The 24,977-nt window shown below is 50.2% G+C and overlaps 1 protein-coding gene and 1 pseudogene across 2 annotated transcripts; both read left to right on the top strand.

Annotated features, from left to right (window-relative positions):
* Positions 1 to 684: 684 nt before the first annotated feature.
* On the top strand, positions 685 to 814 carry LOC118662505 (annotated as a pseudogene).
* Positions 815 to 6,033: 5,219 nt separating this feature from the next.
* On the top strand, positions 6,034 to 24,554 carry SYNDIG1L (synapse differentiation inducing 1 like). Of its 2 annotated transcripts, none has more exons than XM_036312938.1 (4): positions 6,034 to 6,541; positions 21,448 to 21,923; positions 22,630 to 22,770; positions 22,929 to 24,554. In XM_036312938.1, exons 2-4 carry the CDS (start codon positions 21,507 to 21,509, stop codon positions 23,085 to 23,087), a joined length of 717 nt encoding a protein of 238 aa, XP_036168831.1. In that variant the 5' UTR covers positions 6,034 to 6,541; positions 21,448 to 21,506; the 3' UTR covers positions 23,088 to 24,554. The 2 variants fall into 2 exon arrangements, with proteins under 2 accessions (XP_036168831.1, XP_036168823.1); XM_036312930.1 differs by having other exon boundaries at positions 21,445 to 21,923.
* Positions 24,555 to 24,977: the final 423 nt, after the last annotated feature.

Raw genomic sequence — 24,977 nt, 5'->3', positions numbered from 1 at the left:
AGGGTTTTACATAATATATGGTAGATGCACCACATTACTTTGTTAAAATCTGAAAAATTCTGACTTCTGAAAAACATCTGGCTCCAAGGGTTTTAGATAATGTACTGTAAACCTATCTTTCCAGACAGGCTCTCCAGTCTTCCTTGTCCGCAGCCCAACTTCTTCCTATCAGCCATTGGCTGGGTCATCTGTGGGGGCCAATGAACCCGGCTAAGACTCAGAGGCCTCTAGGACTAGGTACTACTGGGAATTCAGCACTACGGACAGCAACACACCCCAGAGGAGCTGTAAATTTTCCCTCCAGGTTTACCTACTTGTAGGAGTGGCGCCATGCAGCTCGCCTAAGAAATCCCACCATTGTTTTCTAAGGGCAAAACACAGGGGGTGGGGCTGGGGTGGGGTGGGAGGAGAGTTGGTGTGGTCTGGCAGAGGAAATAAATGTGTTTCTTATCTTTTTCCTCCAGGCTCTTCTCCTCTGACATTATTAAAAGCCTGGCAGGTATTTTGAATGTTTGTTTTCATCAAATTTCCTTGCCTTCCTAATCCGCAAATACTTCTGCATGCTTTCCCTTCCAGAGTGCTCTGTTTTGCCTAACCACTGGGTTTTCTCAGTCTCACCTGCCCCAGTGTGGGGATGTAAAAAAATATAACTTTCCTCCCACCTTCTAAATTCTTCGAGCTGGTGTATTTACTTGGCAGAGGAGATGCCACCATCACAAAGGTGGTTTTCCTGATCGAGGCTTATCCATTGCACTCGGGATGTGCTGACCCCTGCGACTGTGGTAGTGGAGGGCTGCGTTCGTGAGCTCCCCTGATATATAAAGGAAAATTCTTCTAGCTGGGCTAATCGCCAAATTAACAGAGACAGATTAACAGGAGAGAGTGCACACAGTTTATGCTGAGGGTGCCATAAAATGTGAGATGGGAAACACACTGGGCAGTTGAGGCTTATATTTTATTCCAGACAAAAGAGAAGCAGGGCAGGGGTTGGGATTCCCAAGGGAAAGTAGGTAATTCGCAGGTAGTAGAAAGAGCAAACATACGGCAAACAAATTCTTGTGGGGCCATCCAGAAACAATGTTTGTTCCTGTCTGTCACATATGTGCTAATTCATGTGTTCTAAGGATATCATGGTAAGGCTCCCTCCCTCCTTTTCCCTGTCCTTGAAGTTTCTGCCACCCAGTGTGTTGGGGATGTGTGTGTGTGTGTGTGTGTGTGTGTGTGTGTGTGTGTGTGTAGGGTAGATTTTTTTTTTATCTGAATTGCTTTAGTCAGGGGGAGGGTCAACATTTCTTATTGAGTCATTTGTTTTTTTCAATAACTAGCTTAAAATCAATACAACAAGGGGCACACTTTGGGGTGGAAAAACTTTGATCCCCTTACCAGCAACCAGGTAACTAGGCAGAGACCTTGTTAGGAGTGGACTCCTGCCAGCCCTGGTCACTCTAATAAAAGGGAGGTGAAGTAAGCCACAGGTTGCCACTGTTGTTCCTGCTGGGATTATGTTTCTGTCCCTGAGGGAGAAAAGGGGGCAGCGGTGAGGTGGTTTCCTTCACTAATAAGCCAAGCCAGATCCAGCCCCAATGAAAACAATGCCTCGACTGTCAAGCGTAAAGTCACAGTACGTGAGAGCTGCAAGGGACCTTAGAGCTTATATGCTGGAGGCAGTACAAGGGGAATGGTTGCTTTTTTTCCTTTTAAACAGATGTCTATTAAGTGTCTACTTACGCCAGACACAAGCTAGGTACCGAAGATGAACAATACAGCCCTGTCCTCCGTGAAGCTCAGAGTCAGGTGGGAGAGAGAGAGGCAAGTAAGATTTAAAAGGATAGTGTGTTGATTCCTGTGGTAGGCAATACAGAATATTACAGGAAGCTAGAGGGGGGGGAATCCAGCCCAGGCTGAGGAAACACCTGAGCTGAGATTTTAGGGGCCTGTGGGTGAGTGTGGCGGGGGATTTCAAGGAAACAGAACAACACATGTGCAGGCAGGGCACTGTTAAAGAACTCGGGCTTGTCACCTCTTTATATTTGTGTGTATTTGGCCTATTCCACAGCTAAAATAATGCTGTGTCTGATGGCCAGGGCCATATCTTTTAACTCTGTGTACCCTCAGGACCCACGCTGTTCCCTAAATACATTAAGTGCTTGATCAGTGGTTATCAGTCGGAAGTGTTTTTCTACACATAGAGGGAGAAAAGTCTTTCCTAAGAAAGTCACCTCGGGACAAGCACACACTACCCTACACACACACACACACACACACACACACACACACACACACACACACTGGCTGGCAGAAGCTTCAAGGACAGGGAAAAGGCAGGATCATGCATCAATTTCACGCCTCTTTCCTTTGACTGAGTGTTGCTCTCTGAGACACATTTCTCTCACCGGTAATGTGGGAATGATAGATGTTTATGAGAATCAAGAACTGGGTATAAGCAGGTCCCCACGACCTGCTTATACCCAGAAACCCATGTGGCCTTGACCATGAGCTTGACTTGGAGGTACTGAGCTCACTGGGCTGGAGGTGGGGCTCGCCTCCCCTCTTATGGGGAACATCACTTCCAATGTGTGGCCTGTTGATGCAGGTGGTGAAGCAGATCTCCCGACACTTGGTGCTGATTTACATGTCCTTGGGAAAGCTGTGAGCAAATCAACCCCTTGAAGAAAGAGCTAAAAGTCTGTGCATGAAAGAGCTTACGAGGGGAAGTCCCTAGGTGGAAATTAGCAACCAGAACAGACTCCAACAAGAAAAAAGAGCCCATAGGATTCTCCTTGAGAATATCAGAGAGGTGGGAACAGAACAGGACATAAAGGCATCTTCTTCAAGGTTTTCACCCAGTGCCTACTTTGTCCCTTTTCTGTGCACCTTGCTCTGGTCCCAGCTAGGACACCTGCTATCTCCTCCAGGAAGCCTTCCAGGACTGCTCTGCCCCCACTGAACTCTCCTGGCCCACTCATGAGCCTTTCCCTTTTCCACTAAGACATTCAAGATAAGATGGGAGGTTTGGGGGGCCTAAGAAAAATCCCTAGGAACTAAAGGTAGAATAAAATTGAAACAGACAGTATAAAAAAATAGAAACTAAGAGGTTTATAGCACTCAACAACATTACAGTGTAAGCAGAATTTGTTCCCTTCATTCTTGGAGGTAGCATCAGCTTCCCAGAAGCAGGAGGCCCCAACATTACTCTTTTTAAAAAATATTTTTAGCCAAAACCGGTTTGTCTCAGTGGATAGAGCGTCGGCCTGCAGACTGAAAGGTCCCAGGTTCGATTCTGGTCAAGGGCATGGACCTGGGTTGCGGGCACATCCCCAGTAGGGGGTGTGCAGGAGGCAGCTGATCGATGTTTCTCTCTCATCGATGTTTCTAACTCTCTCTATCTCTCTCCCTTCCTCTCTGTCAAAAATCAATAAAATATATTAAAAAAATATATTTTTAATTGATTCTAGAGAGGAAGGGAGAGGGAGAGAGAGATAGAAACATCAATGATGAGAGAGAATCATTGATCGGCTGCCTCCCACATGCCCCTCACTGGGGATCGAGCCTGCAAACTGGGCAGGTGCCCTGACCAGGAATTGAACCGTGACCGCCTGGTTCACAGGTCAATCTCATCTACTGTGTCACACAGGCCAGGCCCAACATTGCTCTTGATGCCTACAACCCATATCTCCTCATCTCTCCTCTCTGTTCTCCCCCAGAAGTGTCTCAAGCCTGTCTCCTGCTCTCCATCCTACTGAGTTTGCCTTGTTCTCACCATCTCCTCACTGGACACTACTGTAGCTTTCTCACCAGTCTTCCAGCCTTGTCTCTTCATTCCAGCCTTTCTACCCAGAATGTCCTTCTCTCCTGATCTTCCTGGTGAATGTCTCATCCTTTAGAAAAACTCAGCTCAAATGTCACCTCCTCCAGTAAGCCTCCAGGGACTTCTCACGCAGAGCTAATTGTGTCCTTCTCTGTGCACGTTTCACTTACCCTAGAATAGCATTGATCGCAATGTGCTGGAATTGTTGGTTAACATGTCTTTCTACCCCACCACCCTTCATGACAGCTCCTTCAGGGCCCCTGACTATGGCTTATACCTTGTCTTCTCTAGAGTCCAGGGGTGATCTGACCTTCCTTACAAAGCTGGGAGAGCTTGCTGAGAAAGGAAGAGAGTGTGAAATGGAATGAAAACTTTGCAAAGTTATAGGTTCTTCAGTTTCTGAGCCACTCCCTCTGTCTTGTGAGGGATAAGAGGTAATTTTCTCAAAGGAAACTCTTGGTGCTGATTGCCCTACAGTTTCTTCAAAGCTGCTGAGGAGGCTTGGAAACCTAAGGAAGCAAAGGCCCGGGGAGATTAGGGACTGCCTAAATGCACACAGACAATTAATGACAAAGACCAGACTGGACTCGGGTCTCTTGGTGCCCAGGCCAGGGCCCTTGACACAATACCAATGGCCTCTCTTGAAGTTTCCCCTCCAGGCAACAGCATATAATTATCAACATTAGTATTTGGAATGTATATGCCGCTTTGCTTCACTGGCTTTTTTATTATCCTTTTGATTGGTAATTCGGTATGCAGCCCAGACATGGAGCAAAGCCAAGATACAGAGGAAAGAAACAGAAGGAGGCCAAGGCCAAATAGGGGGCCATGAGCCCCTGTGAGGGGACCAAAGGTGCAAGAAGGCATGTAGACACATGGGGCCAGTGTCTCATGTGTGTGTGGGAGGGGGTGTATGTGTGTGTTTATTTGTACAGATGCTGAATAGGCCTCAGATGAGTGGTTCAAGAGCCTTCCTAACCTCGAGGCCTCCCTCTACTGGGGCAGGGTCAATAGGAACAAGAATATATTTAACACCCAACAGGATAAACACCAATACCAGCCCCGAGACAGACTGCAAGGCTGAGGGAGCTTTCTGCCCAGCCCCGAAGAGGAAGAGACCCAAGCTCCATGACCAGAAAGGCAGGCGGGGGGTAGGACTTCTGCCTCAGACTGAGCCTGTTGGGAGCTAAATGGAACTGCTCCAGATGCCCCATGTTATGTGGGAGTGAGGGGTCTGGGAGCCCACCATTCAGTGTGCTATGGCATCCTTGGATGTGGGGAGGGGGCAGCTCACACTGCCAGCGCCATCCCCAGGGCCTCCTTCCAGTCCTGGCCAGCTTCACCCTGCTCTGGGGTTCACTTTTTGGCCTTGTTTACCTTCAGAAAACAAGAATACTCTCCCCTCCCAACCTCCTGGCACTGTGGTGAGACTCAAGACCTTGTGGGGAGCTTGAAAAATAGCCTCATCCATTCATGACACTCAAGATGAGGGTGTCCCCATGCTACAAAAAGAAAACTGAAGTGAGGGGTGATAAAGAGCAGCCCAGTGGGGGAGACAGAGCAGCCGGAGGCCCTGGGCTCAGGCTCAGATCTCTCTGGGAGAACTGAGGGGAATGCTCACCCACTGAGGGCCTATTTGGAGCCAATGTGTCACATATGTCCTCTCGCTTTGTCCTCATGTGACTCCTATGAGGTGGCTACAGCTCCCCCATTTTGCTAATGAGAAACCTGAGGCTTTGAGAGGTTAAGTAATTTGCTCAAGATTGTACTAGTCCAGTTAGTCAGTGGGAGACCAGGAGCAAAATTTAGGTCCATGGTCTTTCAAGCCCATGCATTTCCCAGCACAGTACTGTTCTCACCACATGAAGAGACTTCATCTCTATGAGCCCAGGGTCTTTGTGAGTAAAATGAAGGCGGGGGGGGGGGGGGGGGGGGGGTAGGAGAAGGACTGTATTGCCTGTTAGAGTAGTTTTAAAAATTAAATGAGATTATATTGCTTAAAAACATAAAATCCTGCGCGGTGTCTGATAAATAGTAAGCGCTCAATAAATGATTTTTATTTGCTTGTTTTTCTCTTTAGGGCATATTCATATTAAATCTCAGGGCTTGGGCGCCTAGGCGCTCCAAAAATGCTTCAAGAAGCGGGAGGACCACACATCGCTTCTGGGGGAGCACGAGAGCAGGGTGGGAAGAAGGGCTGGGAGAGAGGACTGAGCTCCAGGAGCCAGAGAAGCCCGTGGCTGCCTCTCGCCTCTTGCTCTGCCGCCTCCTCTGGGCTCCCGGGCTTCCCGCTCCGCCCCGCCCCGCCCCGGAGCTGGGTCCGGAGCGCCCTGGTGGGCTGATTCGGGAGCGTGGAAGGGAGCACGAAGCACGGAGGCGAGAGGGAGGCGGCGGCGGCGGGAGGCGGGGAAGAGGGGGGACCCTCCTGGCTGTTCTCCCAAGTCAGCGCGGAGCCGCCTCGGGCCGGGCTAAGGGCTGCGCGGCGGCGGCAGGGCCGGGCCGGGATGCGGGGCTCCCGGGACCACGCGGGGCGGGGCGGGCGGCGGCGGCTGGCAGAAGGCGGGAGCTGTCCGTGGTGCTGAAGCGGCGGCAGTGGCCGCGACCCGGGGCCCGGAGCAGAGGTGCCCTCCTGGGAGTTCCACCGCAGCCACGAGGCGAGGGCGCTGTCGCTCACCGGCCCATGCCGGGCCCCCGAGCCCCGCGAAGGAGGCGGGACCGTCCTCGGCAGGACAGGTAAGAGGCCGTCTGGGGGCGCATCGGGAGCGCAGAGCCAGGCGCTGAACCGGGATTGAGCTGGGGCCCCTCTCAGGGATGCGGGCTCTGCCAGAGATCGCGCTAAGTCCATCCCTTCCGCTCATCCTACAGGGTGAGAGGCGCCTGAGGGACTGGGGCGCAGGCAGGCACCTGGGTACCCTGATCCCACACCACCAGGCCTTGACCCCAACCTCAGGCAGCTCTGATTCACCCTGCCCCACAAGAAATGCTCACGAGTGTCCAGACTCCGGGTGTCCCAGTCCCCACCAGGGCTCTGCGACACTAGGGAAATCTGAACCAGCTTCTCCAGCTTCCCTCTCCTCCCCCAACCCTGCTCATTAGGGGGACTGCCTCAAGATTTCTTTGCCCTGCAATGACCCTTGGGCCAAGGCATGGGCCAGGCCCCTCAACACCTATTCAGCCATTTCTCCATGGAAGGAAGGAGGTACCAGAAGATACCTTAATTTTATCCTGTGGCCCTCTTGACTCTCAAGGAAAGAGGTTGGTTTTGCATCACACTGCTTGGTGCATGAGGGCAAAGAGTGGGAGACCCTGAGTCCTGTTGTCTGTTATGTGGCAGAATGCTGGTGACCCTAGACAGAATCTCTATCTGGAGTCCTTCCTCTTTTGGCAAGAGGGAGCTGAATGAGATCATTCGGGCCTGCAAAGTGCTTCCGGGTCTTCAGAGCAGAGTTCTCTGCGTGCCAGAATGTAGCAATCAAAATAAAACTGCGTAGAGGAAGACTGGCCTGTCACTGTGGCTGACCACTGCTTTATCCCCATCCTCTCATCCCAGCACAACTTCCCCACCCACCGTGGTAGAACGAGCACTGGGCTAGGAGTTCCTGGCTGGACGCTGGCATCTACTGGCTTTTGGCCAATTATCTGAGTTCTCTGAACCTCAGTTTCCTCATCCCTAAAGTGGGGGTAACGTAGCTGCTCTGCTCACCTCAGAGAATTGTCTTGGGACTCCATGAAACCATGTACCTGATTGAAAGGTTGTCGACTGTGCGTTGCCATATTGGTGTGAGCTGTTACCACTATTCCTACCACCAGCCAGACCTGCTGTCAGTGACCTGCTCACTGCCACCCTTACACCCTTTTCTCCCAGCCTGGCTGTGGTTCCCTTTGTCCTTGGCCTCCCTGAGGTCCCAGAGTCAGTGAAACCTAACTTATTAAACTTGAGAAAGTAAAAGAGTTCCCTCCCTGTCTACTCTTCCATCATCACCTATAGAAGACGATATAGGGTGAGAGCCTGACTCACAGTTTTTATTTTTCCCAAAAAAAAATCACAGATCTAGGGAAACAGCTCCTTGAAGGCAAGGATTATGTTGTTTTCATCTCTTTGCCTCCTTCAACACCCCACCTCCCCCATAGCACCTGAAAGATAGCAAGGACTCAGTAATTGGGTGTAAAATACAAGAGCAAAGTGTTAAAATATCTCAGAAGAAAAACATTTGAATGGAAGTCAGGAGCCCTGTGTTCTGATCCCAGATCTGCCAGTGACTGTCTCAGGCTGTCCCTTCCCTTCTGTAAGCTTTAGTTTTCACTTCAGTAAAAGAAGGTTGAACTAGATGAGTTTTAAGACTATGAGTTCGAATGTTCTGTGGGGCCATCTGAGGGCTATTCCCAGCCCACAAATCCCTAAGTTCTCCTTGAACACAGGATACCAGCTTCACAAACCTGATCTGAAGAGTAGGTTAAAGTCCTTTCAATGAAGAACTGGATTTTATGAATGCAGTGGAATGAGGAAATAAGAACTTAGGAAATGATATTTATAGTTTTAGTGTTTTCTTAAGATCTCCTAGTCTTCCTTATTTTCCTGGGAAAGCCAGGAATGTGTACAGAGTTGCTGAGTTGGGAGGGCTGCTGCCTCCAGGCCAAAAGGCTAGGAAATCACTCCCCGCTAACATCCTTTGTGAGTAGCCAACGGCCAGGGACCCTGTCCTTGGACATCTCCTCCCAGGGATCCTGCCTGATTGGGATCCCCCACCTAAGAAGACTGAAGGAGGGGACAGCCAGGAAAGATCCATCCCTGGGGAGAACGTTTTTAATATAAAAACAAAATGAGCTTCTCTGACAATAATTTTCCTCAACTGTGGCAGGCCTGGCTGATGTGCAGGAAAACCTTAGCTAATTGGCACTTGGGGAGGGCTGAGTAGGCCATGCCAGTGACCTCCCCTGCTTACCCACCACCACTCCCTCCCCCCATGTCAGCACTTTCTGGCTCCCAGCTGCCGGTGCAGCACTGGCAAGAATCAGCTCCTCAGAGTTAATGGACAGTCACTAACCTTTATAACAAAGTGACAGCAGCAGAGGCAGCAGCAACCGTGGAGAGGGGCTTTATTTTCTGCAAGACTGGTCTGTGGGGGGTGCTGGCCTGCTGCTGGGGATAGAACCATGCACCACCCCTCCTTCTACAGCTGTCTGGGTGGACACTCTAGCCCCAGAGCTGTCAGGGTTCAGGGCATCGCTGATCACCAGGCAGGCACATCTGGCTTCTCTCCCAGCAGGGAAAAACTACCACTGGCTACTTCTTGTGTTCCCCTCCCTCCTGCCCCCTCCCTCTGCAAGACTTCAAAGGGAAGAAAGGAGTCAACCCGGGCACCTGATTGGATGATCTTGGTTATCTGGGGCTGGAGGCAAGAGAGGTCTGAAGAAGAGGAAGAGATGAATGCCATTAAGAAATGAAGTGAGTGTGTGTGTGTGTGTGTGTGTGTGTGTGTGTGTGTGTGTGTGTAAGAGAGAGATGGAAACATTGAAATACACATATGCAGGCCCCTTCCCCTGGGTGGCACACACAAAATAATAAGAGAATATCTGGAGATATCTGCACATCATTCATTACCTTTGGATTCAAAGACAAATTCATTTCTACATCCCAGAGGGACTTCCACCCCCAAAGTACACCACTCAAGGGAGGAAGAAGTGGAAGCAGCAGCCTGCACTTAGGGAAGAAGAAACATTTCAGTTCCTCAAACCTTGGGTATTTTCCAACCCCATTCCCTTCTCAGGGGCTTGGTAGTCATCCTGCCTGGAGCGCGGTCCCTTCTGCTACTAGCCAGGGGACCATGAAAACTGATCTCATCCCTGCTCTTTGCATCCAGGTTCTCTCTTCTCTTGTCTCCTCCCTTCTTCTCTCTTCTTTCTCCTTCCGCAGCTGCCACCACCCCCACCCCAAGCAAACCAAGGAGGGAGCGAGGGCCCCATGCTCTACCTCCCCATTATGTGTGCTGTCTTCTGCCATCAGATGCTCTGTTTGCTGTAAGTGGTTGGGAATGAGCTGCTTCAGTAGAGAGACAGGTTGTTTCAGCGAGAATAAAGATTTAATTTCTGCCCGAAAATGGACTAATTTGAGTAGTGGTGCCACCACCTCAATCTTCCCAGCAATTTTCACCCTTGTCAGCCACATTCCCATCCCCCAGGCAGGGGGATTGTGCTCTGAGAGAGAGGCAGTCCAGCGCATGGGGCGCAGGTGGCAGTGGATAGAAAACAGGGTAGACTTTTGTTCTCTGGAAGACAGCGCCTTAGAAGACTTGGGAGCTGAGACGTGTTCAGCTGCGTGTCCCCTTCCCTGGGTTCCCTTCTCGGCCCTCTTCTCTCCCTTCCTTGCTCTTCTCTTCTCCTCCCTCTCCATAGGTCCTTCAATAATTCTCACATCTCTCTCCAGCCCTGACCACTACCCAGGGCTTCAACTTCATACATTTAATTGCCACATGGAGTTTTTACCCTAGTATCTCAAAGACACTTCAAGACCAAACGCATCCACTTCTCTTTCCCATCTTTCTCGTGTGTGTGTGTGTGTGTGTGTGTGTGTGTGTGTGTGTGTGTGATTTTTCCAGCTCAGTACTTGGTGAGCCTTTTCAATGTAAGTATTCTTTTTTCTTTCAGCTCAGGAAACACTTTCTGCTTCTGTTCTTTTTTTAATCCTCACCCGAGGATATTTTTTCCATTGATTTTTAGAGAGTGGAAGGGAGGGAGGGGAAGAGAGAGACACTGAGAGACAGAAAGGCAGAGAAACATCGATGTGAGAGAGACACATCAATTGGTTGCCTCCCGCATGCACCTGGATCGGGGGGGGGGGGGGGGGGCAAGGGGAGCTTACAGGTATGTGCCCGAACCCACAACCCTTCGGTGTGCGGGCAGGCACTAAAACCACTGAGCACACTGGGCTCTGCTTCTGTTCTTTTATTTATTTATTTATTTATTTTTATATATATTTTATTGATTTTTTACAGAGAGGAAGGGAGAGAGATAGAGAGTTAGAAACATCGATGAGAGAGAATCATCAATCAGCTGCCTCCTGCACACCTCCCACTGGGGATATGCCCGCAACCCAGGTACATGCCCTTGACCGGAATCAAACCTGGGACCTCTCAGTCCACAGGCCGACGCTCTATCCACTGAGCCAAACCGGTTTCGGCTGCTTCTGTTCTTTTAATTATTATTTTCCTACAGTCTTTCTGAAACTCCTACTAGATCAGTGGTTCTCAACCTGTGGGTCGCCACCCCTTTGGGGGTCGAACAACCCTTTCACAGGGGTCGTCTAAGACCATCGGAAAACACATATATAATTACATATTGTTTTTGTGATTAATCACTATGCTTTAATTATGTTCAATTTGTAACAATGAAAATAAATCCTGCATATCAGATATCTACATTACCATTCATAACAGTAGCAAAATTACAGTTATGAAGTAGCAACGAAAATAATTTTATGGTTGGGGGTCACCACAACATGAGGAACTGTGTTAAAGGGTCGCGGCATTAGGAAGGTTGAGAACCACTGTCCTAGACTGATTTGGAACTCTGGGACTTTCATCCACATCTCTTAACTTTATTTCACCTACTTCATCTTTTTGCTCTATACCGTGGGGAAGTTTAGTAACTTTTTCTTTTACATTAAAAAGTTAGTCTTGCCCTGGCTGGGTGGCTCAGTTGGTTGGAGCATTGTCCCATGCACCAGAAAGGTTGCAAGTTCTATTCTGATCAGGGCACATACCTAGGTCATGGGTCTGATCCACGCATAGGGGTGTATATGGGAGGCAACCTATCAATGTTTTTCTCTCTCTGTCTCCCCCTTCTTCTCTTATTAAAAATCAATAAAAACATATCCTTGGGTGAAGATTAACAAAAAAAGTTAGCCTTTAACTGTGTTTATTCTATTGCCAACTCTCTCCATTAAATTCTTTAAAATTTAGACAATTATTTTCAATTTTCCAAATTCTTTCATGTTCTTTTGTTGCTCCTTTTTCATAGCAGCCTGTTATCATTTTATGTATGTAACATCCCCTTATATATCTGTGAGAATATGAATTCAAAAAATTATAAAGATCTTTTCTATAATTTGGATGTTTTTATCTTATGTCAATTGTTCTCTTTATTTCATCCTTTTCTTTTCTTTTCATGTATTCATTATTCCTTGTCCATGCAGACTTATGAATAAAGGAGGTGTTGACTAGCACAGGTAGCTGGTATGGATTTCCTTGGAAGTTAGGTACAAGAAGGCAGCCAGGGCCTGGCCAGTGTGGCTCAGTGGTTGAGTGTAGACCTATGAACCAGGAGGTCATGGTTTGATTCCTGGTCAGGGCACAAGCCCGGGTTGCGGGCTCGATCCCCAGTGCAGCCATAGATCAGGTTCAGGTCCTTGTCCTCTCCTGCCTCCGTTTTCACAATAGTCTCTTTACAGGACTCCTAGCCTCCCTTTTCATTCACCTCTAATTCTTTCTACCCACTGCTGCTAACCAGAGTGCTCTAAAACACAGGTACAACCATACCACTCCCTTGCTACAACTATCATGGGCTCCCCACTGTCTACAGGAAAAAAACTCCGTATGGAGTATAAGGCCCTTCCCCTTCTCCTCATTCCATCAATACCAAGCCACCCTGGCCTCTCCTTCATACCAGCAGCCCATGTTTCTGTGCTGTTTCCTCTGCTGGAAATGCCCTTCCCTCATCTCACCTGGATGACTCATCTTCTTTCCTGAAGGCTCACTTCAGATGTCACCTGCTCTGAAAGCCTCTTCATGGTTCCCATCATCGCCTCCACTCCCATCCCAGGATACAAGTCCCTTATCAGTGTCCCATAGCTCTCTGTGTGCTGCTAACACAACTGACTCCATTGTATTGAAATTTCATATTTACTAGTCTGTCTTCCCCACCCCTCCTCAAGCAGCTACCACTTCTTGTTTATTTTTGCATCCCTCGTAACTGCTCAAGAAATGTTGGTTGTGTAGAACCAAAAGTGTCCTGGCCAGATGTGCTCCATCCATCCCAGCTCCTAGAACGTACTTTCTTATGAGGGAGGCCCAGCACACCTAGCTCACTCATTCACTCATGAGGTCAACTGTTTAAGTCCCCACTCTATGCCCGGCAAGGGGCTGCAAGGATGAGGAAGACCGAGGCAATCCCCATTCTCTTGAAGCTCACAGTCTGGTAAGGGAGAAAGATGCTAATCAATGAATCACACATATGTAAGTAAAGGCTGTGATCAGCTTTCTGAGAGGAAGAGCTGGAGCCTGAAGAGCAGAGAAGCAGGGAACTTCAATCCAGACTGAGGAGGTAGGGACACCCTCCCTGAAGGAGTGGCTTTTGAGCCGGGAGCTGAAGTATCCTGATGTGAGTAGAGACAATACTTCTGAGAAACACGGCTATAAAGTGAAGGAGAGAGAGGAGACAGGAGCTGAGGGAACTAGCACTGAGGAAGGATGTTCCAGTTATCTGTTGCTGCCTGACTGCCCCAGAACTTAGCAGCTAAAACAAAAGGCATCTTATTATACCTCAGGACTTTGGGGGTCAGAAAGCCATGCAGGGTTGAGCTGGGTGATTATGCTCTCCCTGTGGCACGCGCTGAAGAGGTCACCCAGTGGTATTCAGCGGACATGTGGGCTGGTTTGGAGAGTCCAAGATGGCTTCACTCGCGCATCTGGCATCTCGAGGATGACGGGAAGGCTGGGCTCAGCAGGCGCCATTGACAGGAGGATCCACACACACCGCTTCTCCAGCATGGCGGCCTCAGAGCAGTCCAACCACGTACAGGCAGCTCAGGGTTCCAAAAGCGGTGAAAGATGCCTGACCTATGTCACCGGCTTTGGAGTCACGTAGCATCACTTTTGCTGTGCTCTGGGGTTGAAGCAGTCACACCCACTCCGATTAGAGAGGGGGACCTAGGCCCCCGCTTCCCAATGGGAGGGATGTCAGAGCATTTACAGCCAGGTTTTTGTTTGTTTGTTTGTTTTTAATATATTTTTATTGATTTCAGAGAGGAAGGGAGAGGGTGAGAGAGATAGAAACATCAATGATGAGAGAGAATCATTGATCATCTGCCTCTTGCACGCCCCTCACTGGGGATCGAGCCCACAACCTGAGCATGTGCCCTTGGCTGGAATCAAACCCGGGGCCCTTTAGTCCACAGGCCAACGTTCTATCCACTGAGCCAAACCAGCTAGGACTACAGCCAGGTTTTACAGCCACGGCAGTTGATTTATTTTCTAGCAAGGAAGAAAACAATATGTTTAAGTGCTTGTTAGGAAGGATCGGGAGTTGGGAGCTGTTGAAGACAGAGGAGAAAGCAAGGATAATTAATTGCGTTAGCTTCCCGAGATAAACTGAAGCAAAGAGAGCCAAGTTCCCCATGTTCCCTTGATTCTGACTCCCCTTCCTCCCCTTCTTTACCCGACTTTCTCTCTTCACTGCCAGATGCAGGGAGCTACAGCCATGACCCCCAGCTACCTTGGTGGCTTCCTTGCTTATGGGCCAGAAATCATCAAATCCAGCCCCAAGCCATTACCGACAGCCACCATCGCCACACTTCACAGTGTGTACAACAGCTTACATAGTATCTGACTTGAAGGTAGTCTCTCGCCTTTTGTTAAAGGTTTCGCCTTTTCCCTGATTTTAATCATTCATGTTTAATCTTCTGCCTGACTCGGAAGTTCTTGCTTTGATCTTTCAGTTTAGAGGCATTCTCTCCTGCTGCACTGAGAGATAGCAAGGTGAAGAGTTCAGCTTTTCACAATGGCTCTGCATTTATCTGAATCCAGACCTTAAGGTTATCTAGGCAGCCACCCCTGAGCTACTAGATCACTCCAAATCTCTTAATCTTTTATTAAAAGCTCCTTTGTCCCATTCCCTTCGCTGAGGCCTCTGGTTTTTAACCCGTCCAGGATCAAATCCACACAATTTATCCTGACCTTCTATACACAGGTAGGCTCTGAAAGACATCGTAGTGAAAGGCGAGACTTTGGACTCAATTAAACTTGGGTTGAAGTCCAGTCGGTCACTGTTTAATCCTGGGCAAGTGACTTAACTTTTCTGAGTGTCCGTTTCTTTACCTGAAAAATGGGAAATAATAATAGCTAGCTTCATGCAGTGAACAGTTGCTAATTATAATTTTGTAGGGTTCTGATAAGGGCTGGCCCCACCCCAAGGATATGACCCAACACCTAGTTATACACACTATCCCTTTGGCCTTTTTTTTAAAAAAACTATAGTGTTCATGATGCCTCTTCCCAGGTATTGTGTGCAACAAACCTGCAGCTAACCTGGAGAACCAGGCCCCACCCTGCAGCTCACCTGGAGAACTCGATGCTGTTCAGGCCAGCGTGAGCTCAGGTCAGACAGACCTGGGCCAAATGGGGCTCTGCCATGCTCCAGCTGTGATCTCCGGAACCCTATTTAAACCTCTCTGAGCTGCAGTTCCCCCACATGCAACAGAGAAAGGATTAAATGAGATACTGCATTTGAAGCACTTGGCCTGGTGTTCAGAACCAAGCAAACACTCAGTAAATGGTATCTGACCTAGAGTGGCACTAGGCACAGTGACTCTGCAGTCATATTCTAGGGGTCACGTCCAGCTCACCACTCACCAGCTGTGTGCCTGTGGGCACCTTTAACTTTCTTATGCCCTTGTGTCTTAATCTGTAAAATGGAGATGATGATGGCACAGACTTCATAGGGCTACTGTAAGAATTAAATGAGATGATAGGCAGCATTTAGAATTGTGCCTGGAACACATAAGAAATTGATAAGTGTGAGGTGTTGGTATCAATATTTTATTCTTTTTCTTTGAACTTTTTTGTATTTTTATATTTAAGGTGCATTGCTAAAAGCAGCATGTAGTGGGAGTTTGTATATATATATATATTTCTTTATTGATTTTAGAGAGGAAGGGAGAAGGGGAGAGAGATAGAAACATCAATGATGAGAGAGAATCATCGATTGGCTGCCTCCTGCACACCCCCGACTGGGGAACGAACCTGCAACCCAGGCATGTGCCCCTGGCTGGAATCGAACCCGGGACCCCTCAGTCTGCAGGCCGACGCTCTATCCACTGAGCCAAGCCGGCTAGGGCAGGATTTTGTTATTTTAAAAATCCAGCCCAGCCAGAGTGGCCTGGTTGGTTGAGCATCCTTCTGTGCACTGAACGGCCACCACTTTGATTCCCTGTCTGGGCACATTTCCGGGTTTCAGGTTTGATCCCCAGTCAGATCACATATGGAAGGCAACCAATTGATGTTTCTCTCACATCAATGTTTCTCTCTCCCTCTCTCTCCAAAAAATTAATAAAAAAAAACATATACTTGGATTTAAAAATACTAACAAAATATAAATAAATAAATAAATAAATAAACAAATAAATGACAAAAAAAATCCATTTTGACATGCATTAATAAAAACCATTAATTTTAAGTATGCAATTCAGTGAGTTCTGTGAAATACAGTCACGTAACCACTACCACAATCAATCAAAGTACAGAACAGCCCCTCCATTAAAAAAATCCTCATGCCCTTTTGTAGTCAGTCCCCTCCCTCAACTCCTGGCTCTTTGCAACCACTGATCTTCTTCCTGTCACTCTAGTTTTGCCTCTCAAATTCCATATAAATGGGTTAATACACTATGTGACTATCCTTGTCTTTTTATGGGCAATTTTATTTTGTTCACAGTCAATGTAATTGTTGATATAACCAGGTGAAAGTTTAACATCTTACTATTTGTTTTCTATTTTGTCTCACTTGTTCTATATCCCTTTTTCTATCTTGTCTCATTTTGGATAGTCAAGTGTTTTTATTATTTCATGTTCCCCATCGATTACCTTACAGGTTATACATGTCTTCGCTATTTTTTTTTTCCAGTAGGTTATCAGAGCAGTGGTTCTTAAAGCGTGGTCCCTGGACCCGCAGCACCAGTAGCACTGGGAACTTGTACAGATGTGCATGCCCAGGCCCATCTGGAAGCATACACGGTGAGGTGGAAACCCACAGTCTGGGTTTAAGGAGTCCTCAGGTGGTGTTGGTACACACTAAAGTGAGAAGCACAGCCCTGAGACAACGCTGGCTTCTGGAAGGCAGCCAGGCTGCGTGCAGAACACCTTACTCCGAGGGACGGAGTGGATTCAAAGCCTGCTTTCTGCCTGCTTTCTGGCTTGCTCCTACCAGAAAGAGGGGTAGCCTAAAGAGGCTGGAAACCGGCACTGTTTCCTGGGTCCCCTCCTCCTTCAGTTTTTTCTCCCCGGCCTCTGATGGTGCTAGAAGAAGGGGAAAGTGGTGCAAAGGGCCAGGCTCACCTCTCTGTTTCTTTTTCCCCTGGGGTCCTGCAACCCTGACCCCTCAAATTCTTGCTCCCCTGGGTGATTCTTCGATGCCCTCATGTTTCCCCTAGCTTTTCTGGCTATTATTGGCAGGTATTGTGTGACCTGAGTTTGTCTGCCACAGCTAGAAGAGGAAGTGCCCATTCTATTTTTATTCTCCCACTAGAATTATTGAGTCGAAATGAGTGTCTGGCACATGCCAAAAGCTCAGTACGTGTTAAGTTATTCTTCTTCTTCTCCCAATAGAATCCCAGGGTCATATTGAGCCGCGCTGTTAAAAAATCAACACTTTCTACCCCATCCATACATTTTATAGATCAGCAACCTGATGTTGCACTATATTATGATTGGACTCAGGTGCAATCAGACTCCAGTGGGACGCTGTAATTGGATTCTAGTGGACTCCTGGATGGCTTCCTGTCCCTGGTCTGAGAGGTGGCAGTGTGCTCTCCATCCCCAAAGCAGGGACTGGAAAACCTTAGCTCAGCTCAGTTCTCAGCTGAGAATGAAACAAGCCAGAGGCATCTTCTCTCCCTCTCCTCCTGTGGGGCCCAGACAGCTAGGCCCAAATGCACAATTTGGAGCAATCTGCTCAGCTTCAGAATTTCAGGCATTTCATGCCGTCCTCTGGACAAGTGTGCACTTACACACACACATTCTCACACAGGCATGCTCACCAGGACATAGGCAGGCACACAATACAGCACACACAGTCCAAGGGAGCCCGGGCAGCAGAGGTGGAAATGAAAATTGGTCTGCTTTGAAACTGGTCTCTTACCCCAGAGAGCAGGGAGGAGCAGCCACAAGCAACAGGCCAAGAGGTCAGGCCAGGTCAAGGGCAGAGAAGGCTGCCCTGGGGACCTGCCACCTCCTCCATCTGGCCAGAGCTCAGTGCTGGGTCCCTGGGATCAGTTCAGTGAACTCTTGTGTGGCCCTAGCAGTTTATGGGGAGAACATGAAGTGGAGGTGCGTGTGTGTGTGTGTGTGTGTGTGTGTGTGTGCGTGTGTGTGTGTGTGTGTGTGTGTACGTGTGTGTGTGTGTGTACGTGCATGCCTATCTGTGTGTGTCAGGGTAGGCTTTGATGCTGTGCTCAGCCTCTAAACCCAGAAGAAACCCTCTAGCCTAGGGAAGTTTTAAACCGATTTTAGATAATTTAGTTCAGAAGAAATCTATGCACTTAATTTGTTCTGGTTTAACAGTAGTACATGCTCGTTGTAAAAAAATAAATGTGGAAAACCGAAAACCCGTGGTGTAAAAAAGAAAATGGAAGAAACACCCGCACTCTCACCCCTGGAGGTAATCGCTGTTGACACTTGGCTGGAGTTGAAATTATGTGCACATACCGATCTTTTCTGCCTTCTCACTGAATCCGCAGTGAGCATTTTCTCCTGTCATTCCTCTTTGTAGACCTGCTGGAAGGTCTTGTACCACCTCGTCTTGTACCATCATTTATTTAACTCGTCCCTGATTGTTGGACACTCAGGTGGCTTTCAGTTTGTTCTTATTGTGAAAACCCAGGATCATGCATCTTTGTACCATGAATGCTGAGAAGCCTTGCCTAACGGCACAGTCCAGGACAGGCTGTGTGACTTGGGTTCCAGAAGCTTAGCTGGATGTACTTTGACCAAAAGAGGTGGTTGGCAAAAGCAGGAGGGTGAGCTGGAACCCAGCTGCCCTGCCTGCCCTGGACAAGTGCCCTGCAAACGCCCTCACGTCTCCAGAGCCCCAGGGCCTCATTCCTGGCCACAAGCATCCTTCTTTTCCTTCTGGGGGATTGAACAGGGGGCTCACCCTGCTAAAGCAGGGCAGAGGGCAGGGTGAGTTAGATGCATTCATCTGCTCTGAGGACCCTGGGACTGGTCTTCTCTGCCTTACCCCTGCTGAAAGGCCCTCCATACCTCTGCCCACATGAATGGCAACAAGGACCTTCAAGGCTATACATAGAGGGGGGTAAATTAAGACCAGCTGGTGGAGGGGCTGGGGGGCCTTTGAGAACCATGTCCTACAATCCCAGAGGGAGGAAAAGATGAGGGGCAGGCGGGGATAGGACTAGGGCAGCCCAGGGAGAGTTGGGAAGCCCGAGGGTCCACCTGGCAAGTAGCTGTCTTGCCTTTCTTTTGCCCCCCTCATCCTGTTCTGAGGGGCCATGGAGGGAAGGAGAGGACTCTGCACCTCACTGGGCTCTGAGCCTGCTCGTCTACCCTGGACTCTTGCAAGGTGACAAAGAGTGGGGGCGTTTCACTTCTGTGGGGCTCCTTGGGGCTATGGGATCGTGAATGTTAGTGCCATCATCATCAGTGACCATTTAATTCAGCCCTTCTTATTACAGGTGGGAAAACTGAAGTGCCAAGTCAAAATGTTAATGGGGATGGTTCAGGAATGGAACCCTGGTGTACCTAACTACCAAACCATGAGCCTTATGGTCACATAACCTCCAACTCTGCACTTGTGGGTCACATCTGCTGGAGGAGGGGAAGTTATGACAGGCTCAGAAGTTGCCCATGGGGGTCAAAAGAGACCAGTCCTGCTTGGAATTTGCCCAGAGGAGCCCAGACACAAGCCTAGCCCTGCAAGACCTCTGTTGTGGACACTCCCAACTCCCCACCTACAGGAAGGAGCCCTCCACATCCCTGTAGTCCGAGGGGCTCCCTGCATTGTTGACCTGGTGAGAAAGGAGGAGGAAGTAGCAGGCCCCTGCATTCCTGAGCACGGAGAGCAGTGACCTAAGCCCACCCCCTCCCAAGCCTGTGTGCCCATCTCTGTGTGTGGAGAAGCTCCTGCCACAGCTGCTCTCAGCCCAGGTGTTACTCGCAGCTGGTTAATGCACCAACAAAGCCCGCAGGCACATGGCAGCCCAATGTCTCCAGCACCATCTGTCCTCTTCCTGGATGAAGAGGCGGACACTTGGGCCACATGCTGGTCTTTGTGCCCCTCCAGGAGCCTCTGTTAGAGAGGCCGCACCTCCCAGGGCTCAGAGCCTGAGGCATGGCAGCCTCTTCCTGCTGCTTTGCCTCCCGGCAGGCCACCACCCACCCCCCTCCCTCATAGCACGCCAGCCAGGGAGTCCAGGCCCCCGTGGCCACACTCTCAACACTTGGTCCCTCTCCTCCCTCCCTCTGTCCCTTCCCCTGGGCATTGTTCCTGGAGCATGCTTTGTCTCCAGGTTTCCCAAGAACCAGCTTTCTAGACTCTAGTCATTTCTCTTGGGGCAGAAGTAGAAATGGCCCTTGGCCAGACTTTGAATTCTTTTTTTTCTTTTTTTTTTTTTTTTTTTAGTTTTCTAAAAATATTTTTATTGATTTTTAGAGAGAAAGGAAGGGAAGGATAGAGTGTAAGAGAGAAACATTGATTGATTGCCTCTTGCCCACACCCTGAACGGGGGCGTCAAACCCACAACCTGGGTATGTGCCCTGACTGGGAATCGAATCCGCCGCCTTTTGGTTGGTGTACAGGACAACACTTCAACCAACTCAGCCACATCGGCCAGGGCTTGTCCTTTTTTCTTTATCTCCTCATTGAGTCCCAGTTGTCTTCAGTTGACCAGAAACCATGGCAAAGCCTCCTAGATGATGTACTAGCCAGCCCAGCCCCCTCCAGGCCACTTTCTACACATAAACATTGAAAGGCTTCGGGATCCAAATCTCATCCTATCACACCTGCCAAGACCTGTGAGGGCATCTTAGACCCCAACAGGACTGCATGCCCCACACCCAGCTCACACCTCCCTCTGTACCCTGAACCTCACCTGCCTTCTCCCAGGCTCTCAGACCTGCCACCCTTTATCTGGCCTCTGCATGAAATGTGTTCCCCCTCCCCTCACCTTGTCAACTTGTCCTCTTCCTTCAGATCTGTTTAAAAGCCTTCCCTGCACCTCTGTCCTCACACCCCCTGTGGTACTTCTTGGGGCAGCCATCTTCTCTACCAGACTGTGAGCTCCGGGAAGAAAAAGTGTGCATCCCTCTTCCTCTCCTTCTTCCCACCTCTCTCACCATCATATCCCGGCATCTGTGTGTACAGCACCTGGCATAGAGCTGGTGCTCAATAAATGTGTGTTGAGTGGGTACATGAACAAACCAATTCTATGAGCTAGATACAGCTGTTATCCCCAATTTGCTGACAAAGAAATGGAGAAGTTTCTGAAAAGCTGAGTAGCCAAGTCAAGGTCCCACCTCTGGCCAGTGATAAAGGCAGGGTCTGAGGCAAGTCAGACTGCAGAACCCCAGCTCATAAGCCTTCCAGTCCTGCATCCGGCGCCCTGGCCTCAGTGTCTGTCTGTCTTGTGCTCCCAGCAGGCTCTCTGAGGACTGCCCAGCTGGCCCAGGTTCCCTTTCCTGGAGCTGCCCCCAGAACCATGGAGAGTCTGAGTGAGCTGCAGAACCCGCTGCTGCCTGGGAGCCCCGCCCACCTCCACCGACCCTACCCCTACCCCGAGGCCTCACCCAGCTGGTCCTGCCAGGAGAAGCTCTACTCCTTCCTCCTAGGAGGTGCTGACCCTGCTCGCGCCCACCAGCTCCTGGACCCAGGGTCTCTGCAGCTGGCCGTGGAGGCCTGGTACAGGCCTACCTGCCTCCTGGGGAGGGACAAGGTCAAGGAGCCCAGGGCAGGCAGCTGTGAGACCAGCTTCACGGAGAGCAGGGAGCCCCAGGCTGGGCCCACAGAGTGGTCCACAGACCCTGGCCAAGCAGAAGAGGATGTCGCCATCCAGACTGTGTCCTATGGGGTTCAAGAGGAGCTGCAGGGACAGGACGACGACCAAGAGGAGGAGGAGGTGGGTACATGTATTTAAAAGACAGACTCCCAGGCCCACAGCCAGGCATTGAGATTAATTAGGCCTGGCTTGGGGTCGCACCTCCCAGGGGCACTTTGACACAACTGCTACCCACACTTTGAGAAACACTAGCTTGGGTTGACTGTTTAATTTTTAAATAGCATTTATTGTTCCTGTTTTCTTAATCATATAAGTAATATACAGTTAATGCCAAAAACCACGGAAAGATAACATTATTGTAGTGGGTGATCTTCTAGTCATTTTTTATTCATGTTTTTATCCCATCCTAGTCCCCCAGAGAGATGTGCCTAGTTTTGTAACTTGATTTTTCTCTCTAAGCAACATATTTAGTGTTGCTCCACATAATGTAACCTTTTTACCAGGTGATTTTAAAAGGGTTACGTGGTATTCCATGGTAAGTATTCCATCACTTATTAAGTCAACCTCCTGATCGTTGGGCATTGTAAGGGACAATTGTTTCCAATCTCTCACAATCACTACCCGGTGCCGAACATGCCTATACATACATACTTACATTCTTTCCTTGTGATAAATCCCTAAAGATGGAATCCATGGGTCATTGTTAAGGGTTTTTGGTAGAGAGCACCGAGCCCAACCTAGACACTTCCATCGAAGCAGAAGAGAACCACGTCATTGCCCCTGGGCGGTCCTGGGCCTGGTCAGGAACCCCACCCGTGTTTTGCAGAGTGACACAACCTCCACAGAGAGTGAGAGTGAAGACAACTTCCTCACGCTGCCCCCCAGGGACCACCTGGGGCTCACCATCTTCTCCATGCTCTGCTGCTTCTGGCCACTGGGCATCGCCGCCTTCTACTTCTCCCAGGGGGTAAGAGCACGTGGGTCCAGGCCTTGGACTCTGGCCACCTTCCTCCACTGCAGGGCTTGGCAGAAGCCTATGCAGGAGGGGGGCAGGGGCCTGGTGGGCGGGGGCAGTTGGGCTGGGCATGGGGATGCCCTCTTTCATCAGCACATCTCTCTCCCTAGACCAGCAAGGCCATCTCCAAGGGGGATTTCCGCCTGGCCAGCACCACCTCCCGCAGGGCCCTCTTCCTGGCCACACTCTCCATTGCTGTGGGGGCCGGTCTCTATGTGGCTGTGGTGGTGGCTCTGGCAGCTTACATGTCCCACAATGGCCATGGCTAGTGGCCGGTAGGGCCTGGCATCCTGACTCCCCTGCTCCAACTGAGGGGGCAGCGGGGCTTGAGGTTGCAGACTCTCTGGAAAGCCCTGCCCCTGGAGACAAGTCGTGAGGTGGCTGGTGTGGGGACGCCTCCCGGGCCACAGCCTGCAGGGCTCAGCCTTCACTTCCTCGTGCCCACTGCTCCTAGCCCCAGAGCAGGGCCAGGGGCACCACTCTCCAGCCCAATCAGTGTTGGAAAGCAGGAGAGGGTAGCGCTGCCCATCACACCAACCAGGCAGGCCCCACCTCTGGCTTGATGCCAGCTTGGAGCTCAGCCCATTCTGCCCGCTCCCCAGAGGGTCTCTGCCCTCAGGCAGCCCATTACCCAACTCTGCCAACCTCTCCACAGAGAAAGAGCAGGAGGTGGCAGGGAGGGAAGGGATACCTGGTGGACAGGAGACCTGACCCAGTCCTTTCAGCTCATAGGAGTCTCTACCCTGGGGACAGCCTGGCTTCCCCAGTTCCACCATCTGGCCTCCTGATGCCCAATCCCAGCCAGCCAGGGGGGAGATACACGGAGACACGGGGGCCCCTTGCTCTTTCTGGCTCTGGGTGGTGCTTATCCCTCCTGAGGGCTTGTGAGACACCATAGATTCTAGATGGGGGAGTCCCAGGCATGTAAACTGCACCAAGACCAGGTTCTTGGAGCTCCTCTGTGCAGGAAGAAAAGCAGATGCGATGACAGGGGTCCTGAAATATTGCCGGACCACCTGGGGCTCCACACTCTGCCCCTGGTCCCTGCTCCCATCATCTTTTTCTGGGCTCCTCCTGGGGGGCCCCAAGAGGGCACCATCCCAGGTAAATGGAGAGAGTGCTATCAGCAGCCCACCAGCCACTGAGCTCAGGGCCTTACGTCCTATGGGAAACCAGCGAGGAGAAGCCCCACTGAGTACAGTGAGTTCGATAAAGGAGTGACACAGGGCAGGCATGACTGAGCAGCCAGCAGGGATCAGGAAGGCTTCCTGGAGGAGGTGCCCCTCTAGAAGGATGAGGAGAATCTATCTAAGGGGTTTGCTTTCCCATCACCCTTAGTATTCATGGGCAGGGATGTTGCAGGACCCTCCCAAGGGGCGTTCCAAGCTGTTTGAATTGTGCCAGGACCACGTGGGCTGGAACCAAATTGCAATCATTTCTGAGGGCTCCACCAACTCAGAGAAGAAGGTTGGGCCTGTCTCTCAAAGACCAATGATGTTTTCCCACTTCTGAATGCTGGAGTCAGCAGTGGGCCCCTGACCAGCCTTGTGCTTCTTTGCTGATGCCCCCACTCAGAGTTGCTCTCGCACCCCAGCAACTAGGGATCATCCAGAATTTGAGAGACATGCAGGCAAGCAGGAAGGCAGCACACTGGAAGGCAAGCCTGTCAGGGCTCACTCTATCAGCCTCCTTGTGCATGATCTGGGGCCCTGGTCATTCCCAGGCCCCATTCAGAGCCTGGGACTGTGGATCCACCGCTGACCCAGCTTGTCCCACTGTCCACCCTCACCCCAGGTGTCACCCAGCCCTCCATTCCCTGCATCCCTTGAAGTCCCACAGGCCCAGGATCAGCAGTTTTAATGTCCCACATTGTGTATATTTATCCTTGTAATAAACATTTCTGTAACACCTGGTGCCTGCCTCCACGTTCGCCTGTGTCCCATCCTCCTTCACACCTATCTGCTGCCCCTGCCCCCAGCGGCCCAACTCCCGCCCTCTGTGGGGGAGGAATGGTCATGGTGTGCACTGGCCCCCAGGCTGCCCCCTCTGGATTGAGTTTCAGTTGCTCACAGCAGCAATTTGCTTGAGAGCACTGAGACTGCCTTCCTCTCCTGTCTTCTTCCTCACTCCCCTGCTGTGCTACCTGCGGTCATCTCCCA

The sequence above is a fragment of the Myotis myotis genome, unplaced genomic scaffold (genome assembly GCF_014108235.1).
Source record: "Myotis myotis isolate mMyoMyo1 unplaced genomic scaffold, mMyoMyo1.p scaffold_m19_p_1, whole genome shotgun sequence".
In the NCBI taxonomy this organism is placed as follows: domain Eukaryota; kingdom Metazoa; phylum Chordata; class Mammalia; order Chiroptera; family Vespertilionidae; genus Myotis; species Myotis myotis.
Note: the sequence above shows the minus strand (reverse complement) of the source record. Positions and strands in the feature narration are given on the sequence as shown.